At 45.1% G+C, this 22,409-nt stretch overlaps 1 protein-coding gene across 4 annotated transcripts in view; it reads right to left on the bottom strand.

The window, feature by feature from the left end:
* Positions 1-14,889: 14,889 nt before the first annotated feature.
* NECTIN1 (nectin cell adhesion molecule 1) overlaps positions 14,890-22,409 on the bottom strand; it is a 239,712-nt gene continuing 232,192 nt past the window's right edge. For 2 of the 4 annotated variants that reach the window (XM_088455813.1, XM_088455814.1), the window contains one exon: positions 14,890-15,160. In XM_088455813.1, the coding sequence (XP_088311939.1) occupies positions 14,939-15,160 (222 nt within the window). In that variant the 3' untranslated portion in view covers positions 14,890-14,938. The remainder of the gene's footprint in view (positions 15,161-22,409) is intronic. The other 2 variants (XM_088455817.1, XM_088455816.1) reach the window with 2 other exon arrangements.

The raw sequence follows: 22,409 nt of genomic DNA, 5'->3' as shown, positions 1-22,409 counted from the left end.
TGTGTGTTGGAAAAAAACTCACAAGGTAGGACTTAAACCTAGGATCCAGAATGGTTGCCAAAATATATTTTTCAGATTTCAATAGATTGATGACTCTAGGATCCTGGTGAAGTGAATCAAGGGCTTGATCCACCAGTCCGACATACTTTGCGCAATCGCTCCATTTCACCTCCTTCAGTTTCTCCAGCTGTTTTTGCAAAAGTCTGATGAGGGGAATGACCTGACTCAAGCTGGCAGTGTCTGAACTAACTTCACGTGTGGCTAGTTCAAAGGGTTGAAGAACCTTGCACAACACGGAAATTATTCTCCACTGCGCTTGAGTAAGGTGCATTCCCCCTCCACGGCCTATGTCATAGTCCGTTGTATAGGCCTGGATGGCCTTTTGCTGTTCCTCCATCCGCTGAAGCATATAGAGGGTAACATTCCATCGAGTTACTACCTCTTGCTTTAGCTGATGGAAGGGCAAATTTAACAGTACCTGCTGGTCATGCAATCTTCGACAAACGGTCGCCGAATGTCTAAAATGTCCGAATATTTTGCGGGCCACTGAGAGCATCTCCTGCACGAGCACTAGGTTGCGTTGCTGACTTGCTAGATCTTGTGCGGCTAAGCCTAGACACGCACAGACACACAGACAATTATTAGAAAAAAGACAATTGATTTTAATGTTTTTATGCTCCAGAATTGGGCCCAGAGCACAGATTGATCACGACTGGAGTCGGGCAGCAATAGCTTGCAACTTGCTTTGCTTGCTGGATCTTGTGCGGTACTGCCGTTAAGCCTAACACGCACACACATACACACACACACACACACACAGAAAAATATAAAAGACACTTTGATTGATTTTTTTTTTTTTTCACATGACTGGAGTCGGGCAGCAGCACTACTTGCGTTGCTCGCTGGATCTTGTGCGGTACTGCGGTTAAGCCTAACACACACGCACACTCACTTTGATTGTTTTTTTTTACTATATATATATATATATATTTTTTTTTTTTAGTTCAGAACTTGGGCCCAGGTGGACACAGCACGAGCCAAGATGTATCTGCACCAGCCCAGATGGACACAACAGACAGCAGAGCACCAGCCCAGATGGATCAGCAACAGCCCAGGTGGACACAGCAGACAGTACAGTGACAGCACCAGCCCAGAATGGATCAACACCAGCCCAGGACACAGCAGACAGCAGCAGCACCTCTCCCAGCCCTACACTACCCACCCTCCCTGTTCAGTCTCCACAGCCGGAGTGAAATGGCATCTGTCGCGTGGTCCCTTATATCCTACAGTGATCATAGAGACAAAAGCTCGCAAACCGCGAGATTTCAGACTCTATAGTTTTGCCTCGGTTTGAGATCCGAGTCAGGCGGGAAAAATCTAACCTGCTTGGATCCGACTCGGATCTCCTAAATTCGGATGGATTCGTATCTGAGAGATCTGAACCCGCTCATCTCTAGCATTTATCTTGTTTGCAGCACTACTGCTTCCAAGAAATACCATTCCCAGTCTGGTTACTCCTGCCTCCAGTATTAATCAGCTCTGCAGCACTACTGCTTCCAAGAATTACCATTCCCAGTCTGGTTACTCCTGCTTCCAGCATTTATCAGCTCTGCATCACTACTGCTTCCAGCAAATACCAGTCCCAGTCTGGTTACTCCTACCTCCAGTATTAATCAGCTCTGCAGCACTACTGCTTCCAAGAAATACCATTCCCAGTCTGGTTACTCCTGCTTCCAGCATTTATCAGCTCTGCATCACTACTGCTTCCAGCAAATACCAGTCCCAGTCTGGTTACTCCTGCTTCCAGCATTTATCAGCTCTGCAGCACTACTACTTACAGCACATACCAGTCCCAACATGGTTACTCCTGCCTCCAGTATTTATCAGCTCTGCAGTACTACTACTTCCAGCAAATACCATTCCCAACATGGTTACTCCTGCTTCCAGCATTTATCAGCTCTGCAGCATTACAGCATCCAGCAAATACCAGTCCCAGACTGGTTACTCCTGCTTCCAGCATTTATCATCTCTGCAGCACTACTTCCAGCACATACCAGTCCCAACATGGTTACTCCTGCCTCCAGTATTTATCAGCTCTGCAGCACTACTACTTCCAGCAAATACCATTCCCAACATGGTTACTACTGCTACCAGCATTTATCAGCTTTGCATCACTACTGCTTCCAGCAAATACCAGTCCCAGTCTGGTTACTCCTGCTTCCAGCATTTATCAGCTCTGTAGCACTACTGCTTCCAGCAAATACCAGTCCCAGTCTGGTTACTCCTGCTTCCAGCATTTATCAGCTCTGCAGCACTACTACTTCCAGCAAATACCATTCCCAACATGGTTACTCCTGCTTCCAGTATTTATCAGCTCTCAAAAACCAGTCCCAGTCTGGTTACTCCTGCTTCCAGTATTTATCAGCTCTGCAGCATTACTGCTTCCAGCAAATACCAGTCCCAGTCTGGTATCTCCTGCTTCCAGCATTAATCAGCTCTGCAGCACTACTGCTTCCAGCAATCCAGTCCCAGTCTGGTTACTGCTGCTTCCAGCATCTTCAGCTATGGAGCACTACTGTTTCCAGCAAATACCAGTCCCAAAATGGTTACTCCTGCTTCCAGCATTTATCAGCTCTGCAACACTACTGCTTCCAACAAATACCAGTCCCAGTGTGGTTAATCTTGCTTCCAGCATTTATCAGCTTTGCAGCACTACTACTTCCAGCACATACCATTCCCAGTCTGGTTACTCCTGCTTCCAGCATTTATCAGCTCTGCAGCACTACTACTTCCAGCACATACCAGTCCCAATATGGTTACTCCTGCCTCCAGTATTTATCAGCTCTGCAGCACTACTACTTCCAGCAAATACCATTCCCAACATGGTTACTCCTGCTTCCAGTACTTATCAGCTCTGCAGCACTACTGCTTCTAGCAAATGCCAGTCTGGTCTGGTTCCTCCAGCTTCCAGCATTTATCAGCTCTGCAACACTACTGCTTCCAACAAATACCAGTCCCAGTCTGGTTACTCCTGCTTCCAGCATTTATCAGCTCAGCAGCACTACTGCTTCCAGCAAATACCAGTCACAGTCTGGTTACTCCTGCTTCCAGCATTTATCAGCTCTGCAGCACTACTACTTCCAGCACATACCAGTCCCAACATGGTTACTCCTGCTTCCAGTATTTATCAGCTCTGCAGCACTACTGCTTCTAGCAAATACCAGTCTGATCTGATTCCTCCAGCTTCCAGCATTAATCAGCTCTGCAGCACTACTGCTTCCAGCAATCCAGTCCCAGTCTGGTTACTCCTACTTCCAGCATCTATCAGCTATGGAGCACTACTGTTTCCAGCAAATACCAGTCCAATCTAGTTACTCCTGCTTCCAGCATTTGTCAGCTCTGTGGCACTACTTCTTCCAGCAAATACTAGACCCAGTCTGGTTACTCCTGCTTCAAGCATTTATCAGCTCTGCAAGTGCTTCCAGCAATCCAGTCCTATTCTGATGTTTCAGCAATCCAGTTCCATTCCAATTTTCCAGCAATCTGGTCCTGTTCCAGTGTTCCAGCAGTCCAGTCCCATTTTGGTGTTCCCAACGCCTGGTCCGTTCTGGTGTTCTAGAAGTCCAGTCCAGTTTCAGTGTCCAGCAGTCTGGTCCCATTCCGGTATTCCAGCAGTCCGGTCTCATTCCAGTGTTCCAGTAGTCCTTTCCCATTCCGGTGTTTCAGCAGTCCAGTCCTCTTCTGGTGTTCCAGTTGTTTGGTTCTGTTCCAGTGTTCCAGGAGTCTGGTCCCATTCCGGTGTTCCAGCAGTCTGGTCCCTTCCTGGTGTTCCAACAGTCCGGTCCCATTCCAGTGTTCCAGCAGTCTGGTCCCATTCCAGTGTTCCAGCGGTCTGGTCCCATTTCCAGTGTCCACCAGTCCGGTCCCATTCCAGTTTTCCAGCAGACCGGTCCCTTCCCAGTGTTCCAGCAGTCCGGTCCCGTTCCAGTGTTCCAGCAGGTCCTGTTCCGGTGTTCCAGCAGTCTGGTCCCATTCCAGTGTTCTAGCAGTTTGGACCCGTTCCAGCAGTCCAGTCCCTTCCAGGTGTTCCAGCAGTGGTCCCATTCCAGTGTTCCAGTAGTCTGGTCCCTTCCCAGGGTCCCAGCAGTCAGGTCCCATTCCGGTGTTTCAGCAGTCCTGTCCCATTCCGTTGCTCAGCAGTCTGATCCCATTCCAGTGTTCCAGGAGCCGGTCCGGTTCCAGTGTTCCAGCAGTCTGGTCCCTTTCCGGTGTTCCAGCAGTATGGTCCCATTCCAGTGTTCCAGGATTCTGGTCCCATTCCGGTGTTCCAGCAATCTGATCCCATTCCAGTGTTCCAGTAGTCCAGTCCTCTTCTGGTGTTCCAGCAGTGGGTCCCGTTCAGGTGTTCCAGCAGTCTGGTGCAGTATGCATTAGCCAGTCCCAGCCTGGCATCCAGTATACTTGTTCCAGTCCAGTCACCTTCAGATTCCAGTTCAGTAATACTAATAAAGAACTTAATTACTGTTTACAGTTAAGCACCATTACACAGTCACACTTATATGTCTCATCCATACAGCCCAGTGGCCCTAGTTCTTATGCCCACAAACAAAACCCTGAATCCTGAAACTGTGCCAGAAGTCTCTGACATCTTACAAGTAGCAACTGACCCTCTGCAGAACCTATCTGCCTCCACTCCATGGCTCCTTCCAGTCATCTGTAGTCCTCACTTCGTCACTGCTTCAGAAGCATCTGACATCCTACAGGTGGGAACTGACACTGCAGATCCTGCCTGCCTCCGCTCCACGACTCCCTCCAGTCATCTGTAGTCCTAACTTCGCCACTGTTCCAGAAGTATTTGAAGTCCTACACGTGTGAACTAACACTGTGCAGATCCTATCTGCCTACACTCTGTGGCTCCATCCAGTCATCTGCAGTCCTCACTTTGTTGCAGCTCCAGAAGTGTCTGATGTCCTACAGGTGAGAACTGACAGTCTGCAAATCCTGCCTAACTACACTTTGCAGCTCCCTCCAGTTGTCTGCAGTCCTAACTATGCCATTGCTCTACAAGTAGCTGATATCCTACATGTGGGAACTGACATAATGCAGTTCCTATCCGCCTCCACTCCGCGGCTCCCTCCAGTCATCTGCAGTCCTCACTATGTTACTGCTCAAGAAGCATCTGACATCCTACAGGTGGGAACTGACATTCTGCAGATCCTCTCTGCCTCCAATCCATGGCTCCCTCGAGTAGTCTTCTGTCTTCACTAAGTCACTGCTCCAGAAGTATCTAATGTCCTACAGTTGGGAACTCGCACTCTGCAGGTCTCCTTGCCATAACCCGTCAGATGATGATCTAAATAATTAGAATTTCTTGGTTAGACATACTATTTCTATAATTGTACTATAACAGTTTAAGTCATTTTAATTTAATCTATTTGCCATTTATATGATTTATTGACTCTCTCATCCAAAACCAAGATCCTGGCTCATAGAGACCCAAGTTATCTGTTCCAGGTTTAATCCTCCCTAGTGTTAGGACCATGTTAGTACCAAACAATACTTACATTATACAGGTTACAGAAATAATTATAGAGCTAACTATCCTTTATATTAGAGATGAGCAGTTTGGACTATTGGGGGGAGGGGTCATGTGTGACAACAGGAGATGGGTAGGTGGGGATGAATATGATAAGGGATGGGGGGCATGTCTCTTGCTCACAGCCCATGTTGTGATAAAAAAAATCAGCTTAATAATTGCAATCGGTGCTTAGTTGATATAGGGGTGTGCATCGGCCACTTTTCGTGTTTTGGTTTTGGATCTGGATCTTTCTTTGTGTTTTGGATCTGTATTTTTTTGGAAAAAAGCATAAAAACAGCTAAAATCACATAATTTGTTATTTTTTTTATTCCTATGCTATTGTTAACATCAATAACATTAATTTCCACTCATTTCTAGTGTATTCTGAACACCTCACACCTCACAATATTGTTTTTAGGCAAAAAGGTTGCACCGAGGTAACTGGATGACTGTGCTAAGCGACACAAGTGGGCGGCACAAACACGTGGCCCATCTAGGAGTGACACGCAGTGGCAGACAGGATGGCAGTTTGAAAAACTAGGCCCCAAACAGTACATAATGCAAAGAAAAAAAATAGGTGCAAGAAGGAATTGTCTTTGGGCCCTCCCACCCACCCTTATGTTGTATTAACAGGACATGCACACTTCAACAAACCAATCATTTCAGCGCCAGGGTCTGCCACACGTCTGTGGATGAAATTATTGGTTCGTTTGAGCCCCCACAAAACAAGCTGGCAATTAATCTGTCCCTGCACAAACTGGCTCTACGAAGGCAAGATGTCGTCCTCATCCTCCTCATCCACCGATTCCTCACCCTCTTCAGTGTTGTGTACATCCTCATCCTCACGGAGTATTAATTCGTCCCTGCTGGAATCCACCACCACAGGTCCCTCTGTACGTTCTGCAGGCTGGTCTTCCTGGAAGAATTGATAATTCATTTTGATGAACATCATCTTCTCCACATTTTGTGGAAGCAACCTCCTACGCATTTTGCTGACAAGGTTCCCGGCTGCACTAAAAACTCTTTCAGAGTACACACTGGAGGGGAGGGGCAACTCAGGTAAAATAGAGCCAGTTTGTACAGGGCCACCAAATTGCCTCTTTTTCCTGCCAGTACAGGTATGGACTGTCTGACATGCCTACTTGGATGCTGTCACCGATGTAATCCTCCACCATTCTGTCAATGGTGACAGTATCATATGCAGTGACAGTAGCCATGTCAGAAATTGTTGCCAGGTCCTTCAGTCCGGACCAGATGTCCAAACTTGGTCCTGCCTGCCCTGCTTCACCACCAGTGGGTTGCTTAGGATACCTAAGTTGTTTCCTGGCAGCCCCAGTTGCTGGAGAAAATGAAGAAGGAGCTGTTGATGTGTCACGTTCCACTTCAGCTGACAGTGTTTTCACCAGCAGGTCTTTGCACCTCTGCAGGCTTTTGTCTGCCAGAAAGAGAGACAACACCTAGGCTTTATACCGAGGATCGAGCACAGTGGCCAAAATGTAGTGGTCTGATTTCAACAGATTGACCACCCTCGAATCCTGGTATAGCGAATGAAGGGCTTCATCCACAAGTCCCATATACCGAGCGGAATCGCTCCGTCTTAGCTCCTCCTTCACTTTCTCCAGCTGCTTCTGCAAAAGCCTGATGACGGGAATGACCTGACTCAAGCTGACACTGTCTGAACTGACTTCACGTGTGGCAACTTTGAAGGGCTGGAGAACCTTGCACAACATGGAAATAATTCTCCACTGCGCTTGAGTCAGGTGCATACCGCTTCCTTTCCCTGTCATAGGTGGATGTATAGGCTTGAATGGCCTTTTGCTGCTCCTCCATCCTCTGAAGCATATAGTGGGTTGAGTTCCACCGCGTCACAACCTCTTGCTCCAGGTGACGGCAGGGCAGGTTCAAGAGTGTTTGCTGGCGCTCTAGTCTTCTGCATGCAGTCGCTGAATGGTGAAAGTGGGCAGAAATTTTTTGAGCCACCCAAAGAGTCTCCTGCATGCCCTTGTCATTTTTCAGAAAATTCTGCACCACCAAATTTATTGTGTGAGCAAAACATGGGACGTGCTGGAATTTGCCCAGATGTAATACCTGCACAATATTGGTGGCGTTGTCAGATATCACAAATCCCCAGGAGAGTCTAACAGGGGTATTCAATATGGGAGCGAAAACTCAGTTTTTGCGTTAATATCGCACCTATGACGTCATTATCGCAGGTTTTAGTTGTACACCGTATTCAATTTAAAAGACTTTTCGCAGGGGATAACTTTTCACCATTGAATAGGTGTCGAAAAAAAGTGCAGAATTGGGATTTAGGGGTGCAGGCTTAAAAAAAATAGCCTGTACCCCTGGGAATGACATTTAAAAAAGAACTGTGTCAAAAAAAGTTTAAAAAAAAAATAGGGACACCCCAAAAAATGTATTTAAAAATTGGGGTACATGAAAATGGGTACTAGCATGTTTTGATGTCCCTAAAGTTTTTACAAATTCTGCAATTGTGCACCTGCCGCTATAAATCTATTCTAGAAAACACCTGCCGCATACTTGCAGAATAGCCCTGAACCTTTTTACCTATTGTTAAACAATTTTTCCCATTTTTTTTTCACCCCAATTTTTTAATTCATTTTTTGGGGTGTCCTTATTTTTTTTAAAACTTTTTTTGACACAGTTCTATTTTAAATGTCATTCCCAGGGGTGCAGACTATTTTTTTAAGCCTGCACCCCTAAACCCCAATTCTGCACTTTTTTTCGACACCTATTCAATGGTGAAAAGTTATCCCCGTTTTTTATCAAGGACTTTTCGAACCTGCGAAAAGTCTTTGAAATTGAATACGGTGTAAAACTAAAACCTGCGATAATTACGTCATAGGTGCGATATTAACCCAAAAACTGAGTTTTCGCTCCCATATTGAATACCCCTGTAAGTGGGGTAAGCCATTGGGCGATGATTTCCCTCAGTTTCTCTAAAAGGTTGTCGGTGGTGTGTCTCTTACTGAAACAGGTGATACACAGCGTAGCCTGCCTTAAAACGAGCTGGCATTTGTGAGATGCTGCTACTGGTGACGCTGCTGTTGTTGCTGCATAAGGCGATACATCTACCCAGTAGGCTGTCACAGTCATATAGTCCTTAGTCTACCCTGTTCCACTTGTCCACATGTCCGTGGTTAAGTGGACATTGGGTACAACCGCATTTTTTAGGACACTGAGGACACTTTTTCTGATGTCTCTGTACATTCTCGGTATCACCTGCCTAGTGAAGTGGAATCTAGATGGGATTTGGTACCGGGGACACACTACCTCCATCAATTGTCTAATTGCACTGCACTAATGGCGGATACCGGATGCATGTCTAACACCAACATAGCCATCAAGGCCTCAGTTATCCGCTTTGCAACAGGATGACTGCTGTCGTACTTCATCCTCCTCGCTAAGGACTGTTGGAGGGTCAATTGCTTAGTAAAAGAAGTAGTGGTGTTCCTACTTCCTCTCAGGGATGATGAACGACTCCCAGCAGCAACAGCAGCAGCGGCAGCAGTAGGCGTAGTAATGCAGGATCCTCCCAAGGAATCCCGGATAGGAGAGTCAGTTATGCCAGTGACATGGCCTGCAGGACTACTTCTGATCCTGACTGAGGAGGAAATTGACGAGGAGGGAGTTGACGGTGTGGTTTGCAGGCGCTTGGATACAACAGGACAAAGGGATTTAGGTGTCCCTGGATTCCTTACGGTCTTAGCCACAGTTTATGACTTGACAGTAACTTTTTATGAACGCGCTGCAGGTGACGTATAAGGGAGGATGTTCCTAGATGGTTATTGTCCCTACCTCTACTTATTCCACCTTTACATACGGTACAAATGGCAAGACAGTTGTTGTCCGGATTTGGATAGAAATATTTCCAGACCAAAGAGGTGGAATGTTTGGTCTTCTGCCCAGGCATGACCGTGATGGGCTTTTTCATCTCACGGACAACAACTGTCTCCCCCGGTGCCTGATTTAAACAAACCACCTCACCATCAGAATCCTCCTCGTCAACTTCCTCCTCAGCGCCAGCTACACCAATATCCTCATCCTGTTGACTTCAACAGTGACATCTTCAATTTGAATATCAGCAAGTGGACTGTGGGTGCTCTTTCCAGCACTTGCAGAGGGCGTGGAAATGCTGGAAGGAGCCACCTTCCCGTCTAGTGTTGGGAAGGTCAGGCATCGCAACTGTCGCCACACTTGGACTCTCCTTGGGGATTTGTGATAGAATTAGAACACACAGTTCTTTGCTGTGCTTTTGCCAGCTTAACTCGTTTCATTTTTCTAGCGTGAGGAGGAGGGCTTCCATCGTCATTTGTAGCTGAACCACTTGTCATGAACATAGGGAAGGACCTTAGCCATTCCTTGTGTTTCATTTCTCAGATGATTTAAATTTATTTTTAAAGGTCATTTTACTGAACGTTGGCATTTTGAATTTTATATGCCCTCTACTATAACATTGGGCATCGGGGCTTGGCAGACGACGTTGATGGCATTTCATCGTCTATGTCATAACTAGTGGCAGCAGCTTCAGCACTAGGAGGAAGTGGTTCTTGATCTTTCCCTATTTTATCTTCCAAATTTTTGGTTCTCCATTTATGTGATATTGATACGTGCAGCTAAAGCGCACACCAACACAGAAAAAGAAAAACAATAAAATGTTTTAATTTTTTTGGCTACTTTGGGGGTTACACCACCCTTCAACAGACCACCCGGCCCTTAACTTATGATGACACAGGCGCTCGCTTGGCGCTGCTACTTTGTTGATGCACGTGCGGCTAAGGCGCACACAAACACAGAAAAATAAAAACAGTAAAATGTTTTAATTTTTTGGGGCACTTTGGGGGTTACACCACCCTTCAACAGACCAGCCAGCCCTTGACTTATAACACAGGTGCACGCTTGGTGCTGCTACTTTGTTGATACACATGCAGCTAACGCGCACACAAACACAGAGAAAGAAAAACAACAAAATACAGGCAGGGTTACATATAGAGACATATACACACACATACAGGCAGGGTTACATATAGAGACATACGCACACCCACATACTGGTATGGTTACATATAGAGACATATATACGCACACATACAGGCAGGGTTACATATAGAAACATACGCACACCCACATACTGGTATGGTTAAATATAGAGACATATACACACACATACAGGCAGGGTTACATATAGAGACATACACACACCCACATACTGGTACGGTTACATATAGAGACACATACAGGAAGGGTTACATATAGAGACATATACACACACATACTGATACGGTTACATATAGAGACATACACACACACATTCAGGCAGGGTTACATACAGAGACATACACATTCAGGCAGGGTTACATATAGAGACATACACACACACATTCAGGCAGGGTTACATAGAGACATAGACATACAGGCAGGTTACTTATAGAGACATACACATACAGACAGGGTCACACAGAGAGACAGAGTGGAGGATACAAGGAATATGTTCCCCTGTAGTCTCACCACCTCTCACCTTGATATGGAGCCTCCAGCAGTTCCCTCATACTCCATGTGGCCTGGTCTGGCGAGTTGAAGAACAAGCCTGTGTAGCCCTGCCCCCCTGCTCTTGTGAGAGGAGCATGTGGACATAAAAATGGGGGAACGACGACAACAGGGGAACATAGATGTTCACAATAAAAGGTCTGGAAACACGTGGGAAAACCAGAGTGCATGGGGGGATGTGGCAAAGGATTACCATGGGGCCCAAGTCTGAATAAAATGGGAGGATTTGTTATTAAATTAGGCTGTAATTTTTTTCATTATAGCCAAGTGCCAGATTATATTTATAACCACTGGAATAGGAGGAGGATCAGGACACGTCCAGTTTGGGTTTTTTAAATTGCTTGTCCAGGGTATCGAGAGCAAGTCCCAAGAAAAATTAGTTAGATAATCTCTCCCTTACGGTGGACCATGTATCCTCCTCAGATAGGCTACCTAGGTCCACTTTCACATCAGCTAAGTATCTGGAAATGTATTTATCAGTAAATTAATGTGTACAGGGATTTACGGTGCTAAATAAAAACCTCCCCAGATATATAGGTGGTTAGTCTCTTTTCAAGGTTGTATTATCTCCTAATCTTTCATATGTCATAATAAATCATGAACAAATTCAATGTTTTTAGTTGTATGCTTAGATGTGGTTTTGCTGCCATCTAGTGATGGAAGTTATTATTTACTTTTATATTACAGTAAAGAACATAGGGCCTGATTCAGAATTGTATGCTAATGCCTCTGCAACTGCAAATTTGTATGCAACTGCGATGCCAAGCAACTGTGTAAAATGTTGCAGCATCTGTGTACAATGATGCAGCATTGGTCACAGATCATTCGGTTGCTGCAGGCTATGAGTCTATGGTCCCGCAGAATGGTCCTAGGAATTGAGACTCCGGGGGCCATATTTCTTGCGTATGGGATCGCAGGGTGTAACACTCCCCCAAAATGGTTGGGACACTCCTGCATTCTTTGCCGCCACTCCCCGTTACCATCCTCAAATGCTCCATGTCAATCACACTGCCAATAAATAGTGCTGCGAGTGACTTCAGTCATGGTGCTTGATGTATGCACGCTGCGACTGAAATGTACGCTCGGTGTACTGATAATTGCTCAAATCCGTAAACATTGCAACAGCGTGCAGCTCTGAGTCAGGCCTATTGAATATTGATTATCTAGGCTTCAAAATGTCTGTGTGAAATACGTTTGACGTATGGTATGATGGGGATGTAGTTATAATCCCAACAGTCGGGATGCCGGAACATAGAATGTCGGCCCGGAATCCTGACACCTGTCAGAATCCCGGCTCCGGCATCCCAACAGTAAGTATATGGGTTAAGGGGAGGGTTACGGTTAGGCACTAGGGGGGAGGGTTAGGTTTAGGGTGCAGGGAGGGGGAGTTTAGGATTAGGCACTAAAGAAGGAGGATTAGGTTTAGGGTGCGGGGAAGGGGAGTATAGGGTTAGGCACTGGGGGGGAGGGTTAGGTTTAGGCAGTGGGGAGGAAGGTTTAGGTAGAGGGGGAGGGTTAGGATCCTGTTGGGATGCCGATTGGGACGGTTAGGACCCCTTTGGGATGCCAACGTAGGGACTCTGACCTCCGGCATCCTGAGCGCCAACATTCCGTACCTAACCCGGCTGATGAGGTAATTCATTGTTCTTATAAATTTGATTCGGCAGTTAGCACATTTTTATTTTATTTTTATCCTCTAGTATTTTCAACAGGGTATATACACAGAACGTGTGAAGATTTTGCTCAATATACGGTGTACCTGCAATTTATTATTGTGTTGACTTCTTAGTACTCTTTTCTCTCCATTCTCATTTTACCTTTTTGTTCTGTTGTTGGCCCTTCGCTGACTCCGGCCTATGCCTGCCTGTTTCTATGCCGCCAGCTCCCGTCTCTACACTTCAAACTTCCCTCCCCTGCTGGCACCCGTCTGTCAATCATCCCGACCACAGCTGGAGCCACCTCAAGTTTTTGTCCACCAAGAGAAACATTATATAGATTTAAGGACTGCACAACAAGTATTCGCATTATAGAGCTCATACGGTATTCTGATAAAACTGTATTTATTCTCAGATAATTTACATTTAGAAATAGACAGCATAAAATTATATAGTAGTCATCTCGCACCCAGGGATGAGAAAGTATACTCTGTGATTAATTTGAAGACACATCGTTTTACATATTACCTTCTATGTCAGTTTAAATTCATTGTAAAAACCATTCATTCTCTTGAAGAAATATACATGGAAAACTATATGTGTGCATTTGCCAGCCAAACAAAGAATGAAAACTTTTTTCTTACATAAGTACTGTATGTCTTTGTTTAATATGTCGGTGGCTCTTTGCAGGCCATTATATAAAGCTTTTCAGCATCAATTTAAATGTTTCCAACTGCACTAAAATATGTTACATTATTCTCTCTCACTCAGATGCATTAAGGTTTGGTCTACAACTCAGTTTTTTTTTTTTATGGTACAAAGACAAAGGTTCGGAGTACCAGCAAAGAGGCAAAATATTATATAGGCCTTTTTCCCTAAAAGGTTTAGCTACATACAAAGGGTCTGATTCTGAATCAGATGCAGATCTTACAGGTAACTGCAAATTGCGCACACACCACAGAAAGCAATGGCAGACTGTGCAAATGCCATAGCAAGAACCGCACACATGGGCAGAGACTAAAAGAGAGAATGGATTCTGAGCTACACAGAAACGTTTGCACCCAGCACTGGATGAGTGGAAACACCAACACTTATGATGCAGGCTGCGGACACGGCCTTCTGCATGGAGATGGATAGATAGTAACTATAGACAGGCGGATAGTTACATTAGCCAATGGCAGTGAGCAGGCCACCGTGGTCACATGGAAAAACATCAGGCTCAGAATCATTCCCTAAGGGGCCCATTTATCACTGTATATATGCGGCTATATCCCCGAAAACATCAGTTTTTAGGGTTAACTGCAAATATTAAGTTTTCCCCAGAAGTATAAAAGAGAAACCGTAGCAGATATCTCCGAAACGTGCTGTGATCCCACCTTTTCCGCAGACAGCCGCATCCCTCGTAGGTTTCTATGGTGGATGAAATGCTGCCAAATTTACCAACACCCGGAATGCGAAGCATTCTGGAGATTGGTCCCTGCAACTAACGCCATCTGCAGATGGCATAAGCTGCTGTAGCCTATGGGCAATGGCGGTCACGCATTTGTCCAGTCAGTGTCACTGCGCATGCGCAGTAGCCCTGGCAGCTCTCCGGGCACATCACAGGGACAGGCTCTTTTCTGAGCCCCTGGCCCTCCGAGTGACGGATGACACATTCCGGTGATGGGATCACATCTTGCAATGCGATCATGGACGGTAATGACATGCCCAGATCGCATTGCAACTTGCGATCATTAATAAATTAGGCCCAAAATCTTTACCCTAACCAAATTTGAACTTGCCTAGTTCTTATTACATCTGAAAGGGTCCTTTATTTATGTTTGTAATACATTTTTAATGTGAACATAAAGTACCGGCCTGTGAGTAAACCACCTGTGTCTCTAATAACGACCCTAATTTTAATTACACATCCATCCACACATCTGGTTTTTCAACTCAGATCACAACATAACAGTTCATTCCCAGACATACTCCGTAAAATGAAAAGGCAAGCCCGCCTCTGGCAGTTGGCCGCTATCAGAGCGACATGTGAAGGACGGCAGGCTGTGACAAAGGGTAGCATGTAAGGAACATAGTTAAATTGGAATGGAATTGGGCCATTTGGTTTTGGCATGCAGGCTCCTGCAAATGAGCAGCTTCAAACATACTGCTCTTTGGGACACACATACGGTGCCCGTGAACCAGCCGGAGGGTAACAGAAGGTGGACTCTGGTGGCTGTCGGGGAAGGGAGTCCTGCAGGAAGAACGAGAGGGGCATGTAGCCAGGATGTAAATGATCTAAGTAGTTCTCTTCATGGGAGCAGCGGGTATTCAGGAACTCTCGGGCTTCAGGGATTTCTGAGCAACGGTCATCAAACATCTGCAGGAGAGAACAACAGGTGGTGAGTATTTTGTTATGTTCATTTGTAAAACTTGAAAAAAATAAGTTTTATATAGTCTCTACTAGTGGAAAAATGAATGAAGGTTTTTTTTGTTTTAATCGGAAGCGTCTCACATTAATAACATGCTACTTTGGTCCTTGCATTCCTTTTAGTAGATCATTCTATGAAGATTTAAAAACTGTATTTAATAGGCAACTTGCAGATCTTACATTATAATATATTTTGTATAGCTGTCTTGCCTATTATAATAATACAAGTATTTGCATGATTCCTAAACAGCACACTATCTGTTGTACTGTAATGCTAAGACCTTAACCTGGGTTTGTTTGTTTGCTTGTTTTTTAGTACATAAGCTAATTTGTATAGTTTGCTAACATTGTGGTTGTTAACTGTTAAATGCTTTGCTACATGGCTCCTATAAAATGATTACGGTCTCTAAGTAACATACTAGTTACAGTGGCAAAACTTCATACTGGTTGAGGCAAGTTTTCATTCTTATAAATCCCCTCTCTTCCATTTTTTATAGCTAGCAGGAAGTGAATGGCCCAGACCACAAACAGGCCAGACCAAAACCCGGTGCCCCAGTCTGCAGGACCCAGTATTTTGTATTGGCTCTCCCCTAGTCTTAGTGTCCTCTCCCCATACCTGGCTCCCAGAGGCAAATATTTCCATTGCCTCAGGGAGTTACAACACTGCCTAGTTATATGATTTCTTGTTTATGGCCTGGAATTCACTGGTGCCTAGGTAACATAGAAACATAGAATTTGACGGCAGATAAGAACCACTTGGCCCTTTCTGTGAAGTAATTTTTCCTCAAATTTCCCCTGAACCTACCACCCTCCAGTTTTAGAACATGTCCTCTTGTTCTAATACTTCTCTTTCTTTGAAGAATGGCTCCTTCCTTTACCTTGTTAGAACCCTTTAACAAGGTAACCAGGACCCATTCCCACCCTCCCTCTTGGCACATGGAGGGAGGGGCGCTAAGAGCGGGGTGGGAATGGGTCCTGGTTACCTGGGCCTGCTGGAAGGGCCCATGGCCAGCTGCCTCAGGAGCACAAATTCATAGTATTTTTCAGGGTTTTGGCCATGCATCTTTCAAAGGCCCTGCATGGGGGAGGGAAAAAAGGAGTACAACACACTACATAGATATGATTGAACTTTAACATGTTTGTATGACCTAGCTTCTGATCATGTTATGCTCAAAGCAGACACAAGAAGCCAGGGTAAGGCAAATATGGTGTAAAGAGTGGTAATACAGTGCTTTTCCCTCCATCATTGCTATAATACATAGATATATTAAGGCATCATCCGGGCACTGGTAGAGCAGCATTGCCATGTTCCTTTGTGAATTTGGGTGACCTCTTTGAAGACGTATCCTGCCCTGAGGGGGCGTGGTCACCAATCAGTGAGGTGTGGTTACACCTCCCTGGCAAGCCTGGGCCCCAAGCAGTACCCACCCCTGTACCGGCCCACTCCCATCATACCTGTTAATACATAATATCCCACTTAATTGAACAAGAAGAATTCAGAATGCTGTGTGAGGCAACTCCATTCTAATGCAATTCCACCATATGCATGTGGAAATGTGAGTGCTTATGCTGACATTGGAAACAATTACATGACTCTTTAGTAAATTCATGTAATTTAATGCAAGTGGGTGTGAGACCTAACTGTGTTTTGAAGGAAAAGTTGTATGGACACATCAAGTATCTGTTTTTGAAAGACCATCATGTATTTGCCAATGGTCCCTTTAACACAGTACTTGTAATGGTTTGAATTTATTTTGTGCTGGTATTACTTTGTGTTAGAGATCTCTTAGGTCGAGGTGATGTTCTACTTACTATGCTGCCTTGGCAAAAAACACTTTAGTTTTGTCAGTCACTGTGCCTGTCACCGTTACCAGATAATATAACATCTATTCTCATTGAGTCATTCACCTACAGAACTAGTTGTTGCATACTGGTAACCATAGATACAATCTAATCAGCACAGTATCCTTACTAATATATGTAGTTAGAAAATCTGGTGTGATCGTATTACTTATATTTCTAATAAAATATTACAAATACTATTAATAGAAAAAAAGTTATATACTCCCTTATTTTGTGATTGTACTGTACATATTCAGTATATCCATGCTTATTATAAAATGGAATGGGTATGATATCCCGGCGGCCGCATGTCCTGGGGTTCGAATCCCGGCAGCGGCAGCCCGACAAATCAGCAGAGCTCGGCAGCAGAATCCAGACAGCGCTGGAAATCCCGATCGTCCTAAGGTAAGTATCTACTAACCTAACCCCCCTAACCCTAACCCTCCTTAGGGGTGCCTAACCCTAACCTCCCCCCCTGTGCCTAACCCTAATCCCCCCTCTAAGTGCCTAACCCTAACCCCCCCCTTCCCCGCACCCTAAACCTAACCCTCCCGGGGGGGTGCCTAACCCTAGCCTCCCCCCGGGGGTGCCTAACCCTAACCCTCCCTCCCCCTAGCCTAACCCTAACCCTCCCAGGGGGGTGCCTAACTCTATGTCCCCCCGGGAGCCCTAAACCTAACCCTCCCCGCGGCTGTCCGCTGGCGGCACCCACCATCGCTTCAATTGGGATGCCGGGCACTGGTCTCCCGGCGTCTGAAAAATGACAGGCGTCTAGATTTAGACACCTGTCATTCAACCCTCGCCGGGATAATGCAGTCGGGAAGCCAGCTGTCGGGCTTACGTCAGCCGGCTTCCCGATTGCATCCCTTATAGAATCAACCATAATCAGACAAGTATAATCAAACATTATTATTATTGCTACAACTAATGCAAAAGTATGTTCAAAAACATACAGGGGTAAAGGGAGAGGATTAAATCTATACTGAAGCACGTAACATCGAGAAGCAGGAATGCTAAGGGGCCTTTTTTTTATAAAGAGTAGTTCTGTCTTTGGTTCTGTTTGCCATTTAGCATTATTACAACCAACAGCCCAATTCACACTACTTTAAAAGCATAAAAAAAATTTTTTCCAATCAATTTAAAAACTTTGAAGTCTCCAGCAGAGTATAAAAACTGTAAAAGCATGGGAAAAAAAAAAAATCAAAATTCACCGGGCGACAAGAAAAATGATTACATTTGGAAAAATAAAAGAATGTAAAGAGTAGAGAACCCAGTTAATGAAAATGATTTTCCTGAGCTCCTTAGACAATAGTTGCAATAATAATATTGGTATTCAGATAAAAATGATAAATAGCAGTAAAACTGGTCGATGTTTGCAAACTGTACTACGAATGCAGTTCATAAATAATTTCAATATGATTTTTCGAGGCACTTTGCAGAAATTCTTTTCCCTAAATCCCTGCATGAGTTTAGAGGAAGAACGATGGAAAGTGTTACTGTGTATAGTAGAATCAATTCGAAATGTTTGCCAAAAAAAAGTCGTTCTTATAATAATAGCTATGTATGGATTGTGTCTACTGCTCTAATAACTATCGTTCCATCTGTAGGCTGTAAACCCTTCATGCATGTTAGCGTCTTCTGGTGCCATATTGAAACATGGGCTTTCTAACCATCCCGCTTAAGTGCACAGTCTATCCTGGCGGTCGAGATGGCATTGGTCAGAATACCAACAGCGGCATCTCAACAGTCAGAATCCCAACAGGATTAGGTAAGTATCCTAACCCTCCCCCTAACCCACCTTTCCCACGGCCTAACCTAACACTCCCCCCCCTCTCAGCCTAACACTAATCCTCACCCTAGAGCCTAACCCCAACTCCTAACCCTCCTCCTAGCCCTAATATTTATCTTTGGGATGTCAGTGGTCGGTATTCTGGAGTCGGGATTCCAACTGCAGTTGGGATTCCAGCGCCGATATTCTGATCTCCAGCATCCCGATCGCCGGGATGACACTACATCCTGTCTGAATAGCCAGTAGTAGTTGTCATTGAGTGACCCCTGAAGGTGGGATCTGGATCAACATGCACGTTGCTAATTTTCTCTGCAGAAAGTACGTTTCTCTCATAGCTCATTATGTGATGGAGGGAGCTTAAATATCATGTTTAGCTAAAGTAAAGTTTTAGTCAATACTCTTTCCCCAACCAGCATCATTTTTGTAGCCCCATGTCAGGCACCAGGGCTGCTACAAGAAATATTTGGGCCCCCTACAATCTGAGGGACTCACTTTTACCCACCCCCTGATTCTGATGATTACAGTACATGCATCTCTGGTAACTAGTATACAAAGAATAGCCAATGCCAGTCTAGTATATAGTGGAAATCTGCAATATGATAGTTAGGATACAAATGCTCATTGTGGAAAGCAGGGAGTAGATTTACTAAAGTTTCTAAAAAAGAAAAGTGGTCATGTTGCCCCTAGCAACCAATCAGATTGTAGTTATAATTTCTCTATTGCATTCATGATAGACAGGATCTGATTGGTTGCTATGGAAAACACCACCATTAGCCTGTTTTTAGAAGCTTTAGTAATTCTGTTCCCAGATCTCCAATCTAAAGGTAGATCTATAATCTGGTGGTAACTATGTAATGCTGGGTACACACTGACAGATATATTGGCCAATCAATTGATCAGCCAATATATCTTGCATGCGTTGGCCAGTGTGTACCAGCGATATGTCTGTGAATGACGCAGTTCACAGACATATCGTGTCGGCTGTGCTACACAGCCGATGGCAGATATATCTGCAGATATATTGGGGCATTGTACTGTGTGTACGGGCGGTCCGCTGACCACTCGTACACTTGCAGCGGAGGCCGTGGGGAGGTGGTCATGGCGGGATTTGCAATTCGATGAAAAGAATTTAAAGGAACATTAATCTGACGTCTAATATATGTAATATACTACCAATTTGAAGAAAATATGGGCTCAGTGGCACGGTTTATACTGTGCTTTAAAAGGCTTATTCAATTAGAACATCAAATACGTGTAAAAAATAAACCTTTTATTAATTGGCAATCTATAGATTTTATAAATGACGTTCCCAGTAGAAAAGTGTAGAAGTCTCGCAAAGACCCACACTCAAGAGCAGCATGTGGGAGATGAACTCTAATTGATAAATCTAAAAGATTCAATATAGTCAGATAGAAAGGATTTCTGGAGCATATCAGATACTTGTACATCCACTAAAACACCAATAAGGAAGGAGCAGAAATATATATATATATATATATATATATATATTGGGGGTTGTGCCAGTCAAACAATCCACACTGTATTTCTGAAAGGCAGGTCTGCTTAGCTGTCACTCGCTGTCTGGTTAGTCCCAGAAGCACCTTCCTCCTAATGTGGCAATCTTCTGCAATGGAGATAAAGAGAGCTTAACTAATACATAAAGAATAAACCCTTCACTTTGGTCATGCTCATTATTCAACTCAGTGTGGGCCCGATTCCACAAGTGAGTGACTGATTCCCATTATCTCCCTGCTAGAAAGGCATTGTCAGCCTGGCAAATCCTGCTGCTGATTAATGAGCCTACGCTCATCATTATATCCCTGCCCCAGGCTTGGACTGGGTCAACGGGGAGTTGGGTAATTCCCCAGTGGACCTCACTGATTTGAAGCTCCGCCTCTTTGGGAAAGGGGGTGGGGCTTAATGGGCCGCAATTCCAGGGGGGAATGCACTCTACCCTGACCGCTAGCTGCCCTCAGCAACAAGCCCAGCTGCCAGGAGCCCCCTGTGTTGTGTGATACACTGGTGGCGCCCGCCCCCTGCTTTCCCAGACTCCCTGTTCCTTCATCCAAGACCTTGCTCCACTTCCTGCATGTGTGTCGACTGGAGAGAGAATGAGTTCCGCAGCACTGAGCATGCAGATCACTGCAACTGGAAGAAGAAGGAAGTAACCTGTAGCCCTGGACCGACCCAGCTGTCGTTATCGATAGTCGGCCCAGTAAAATTATGTTACAGAAGTTGCTGTTGATATTGGTGGATGTGCCTATTAATATTCATCATTAGCCATTGGCCCATTTTTTACCTGTGGTTACAACTTATGTTATGTACAAGGTGTGTGTGCCTGGGGGAGTGATGTGACTGTCAATCCCTTATTGATAGCAGAGGTTTTTCTTTTTGTTTTCTAGTTAGATGGTCCTGCTGTCTTAACACATAGGGTCCCATTTGAGGTACTGTTTTCGGGGGTTAACCTCAAATATGAAGTTTCTCACGGATGTATTAAGGAGGGACCGCAGCAGGCATCCTGATACCTGCTGTGATCCCTCCATTCCCGCAGGCAGCAGTGTTGGGGCTAGTAGGGGGAGGAAGGCCTAAAGTGCTCATCTTTCCAGAAGAAAGATCCCGCTCCCATTTAAGACTGCTTCCAGAAATTTCCCAGGCTGATTTTCCATCCCAATCTACCCCTGGTCCTTTCAGTGTTCCATATCTTATGTCTGCCACTCCTATCTGTGTTCCATACTCTGTGTCTGCCTCTCCTGTCTGTGTTCCATATCTTATGTCTGCCTCTCCTGTCTGTGTTCCATATCTTATGTCTGCCACTCCTATCTGTGTTCCATACTCTGTGTCTGCCTGTTCTGTCTGTGTTCCATACTCTGTGTCTGCCTCTCCTGTCTGTGTTCCATACTCTGTGTCTGCCTCTCCTGTCTGTGTTCCATATCTTATGTCTGCCACTCCTATCTGTGTTCCATACTCTGTGTCTGCCTCTCCTGTCTGTGTTCCATATCTTATGTCTGCCTCTCCTGTCTGTGTTCCATATCTTATGTCTGCCACTCCTATCTGTGTTCCATACTCTGTGTCTGCCTCTCCTGTCTGTGTTCCATACTCTGTGTCTGCCTCTCCTGTCTGTGTTCCATATCTTATGTCTGCATACCCTCCAACTATACCGTTTTAGCCGGTACAGTACCGTTTTTTAATGGTCTGTACCGGCAACAGGGGCTGTACCGTTTTGTACCCGGTTGGTACAATCACCCGATTTCTTAAGCAGCGCTGCTGGGACACAGGACTCCCGCAGCGCTGCTGAGTGACAGCCGGCTATTCTCAGTCCTCCTTCCTCCTCTAAAGTTTGCCCTGACCGTCGCTAGCGCCTGTGTATAGAACTTGCAGTATAACACTTATACTGCAAGTTTTAAACCAGCCAGCGCCGATGCCTCCAGCCCCGTGGACATGCCCCTTTATCTGTGGCCACGCCCCCATGTACCGGGTTGATACGCTAAAATGTTGGAGGGTATGTGTCTGCCACTCCTATCTGTGTTCCATACTCTGTGTCTGCCTGTTCTGTCTGTGTTCCATACT

The sequence above is a fragment of the Taudactylus pleione genome, unplaced genomic scaffold (genome assembly GCF_031769625.1).
Source record: "Taudactylus pleione unplaced genomic scaffold, aTauple2 ptg000671l, whole genome shotgun sequence".
Taxonomy (NCBI): Eukaryota; Metazoa; Chordata; class Amphibia; order Anura; family Myobatrachidae; genus Taudactylus; species Taudactylus pleione.
Note: the sequence above shows the minus strand (reverse complement) of the source record. Positions and strands in the feature narration are given on the sequence as shown.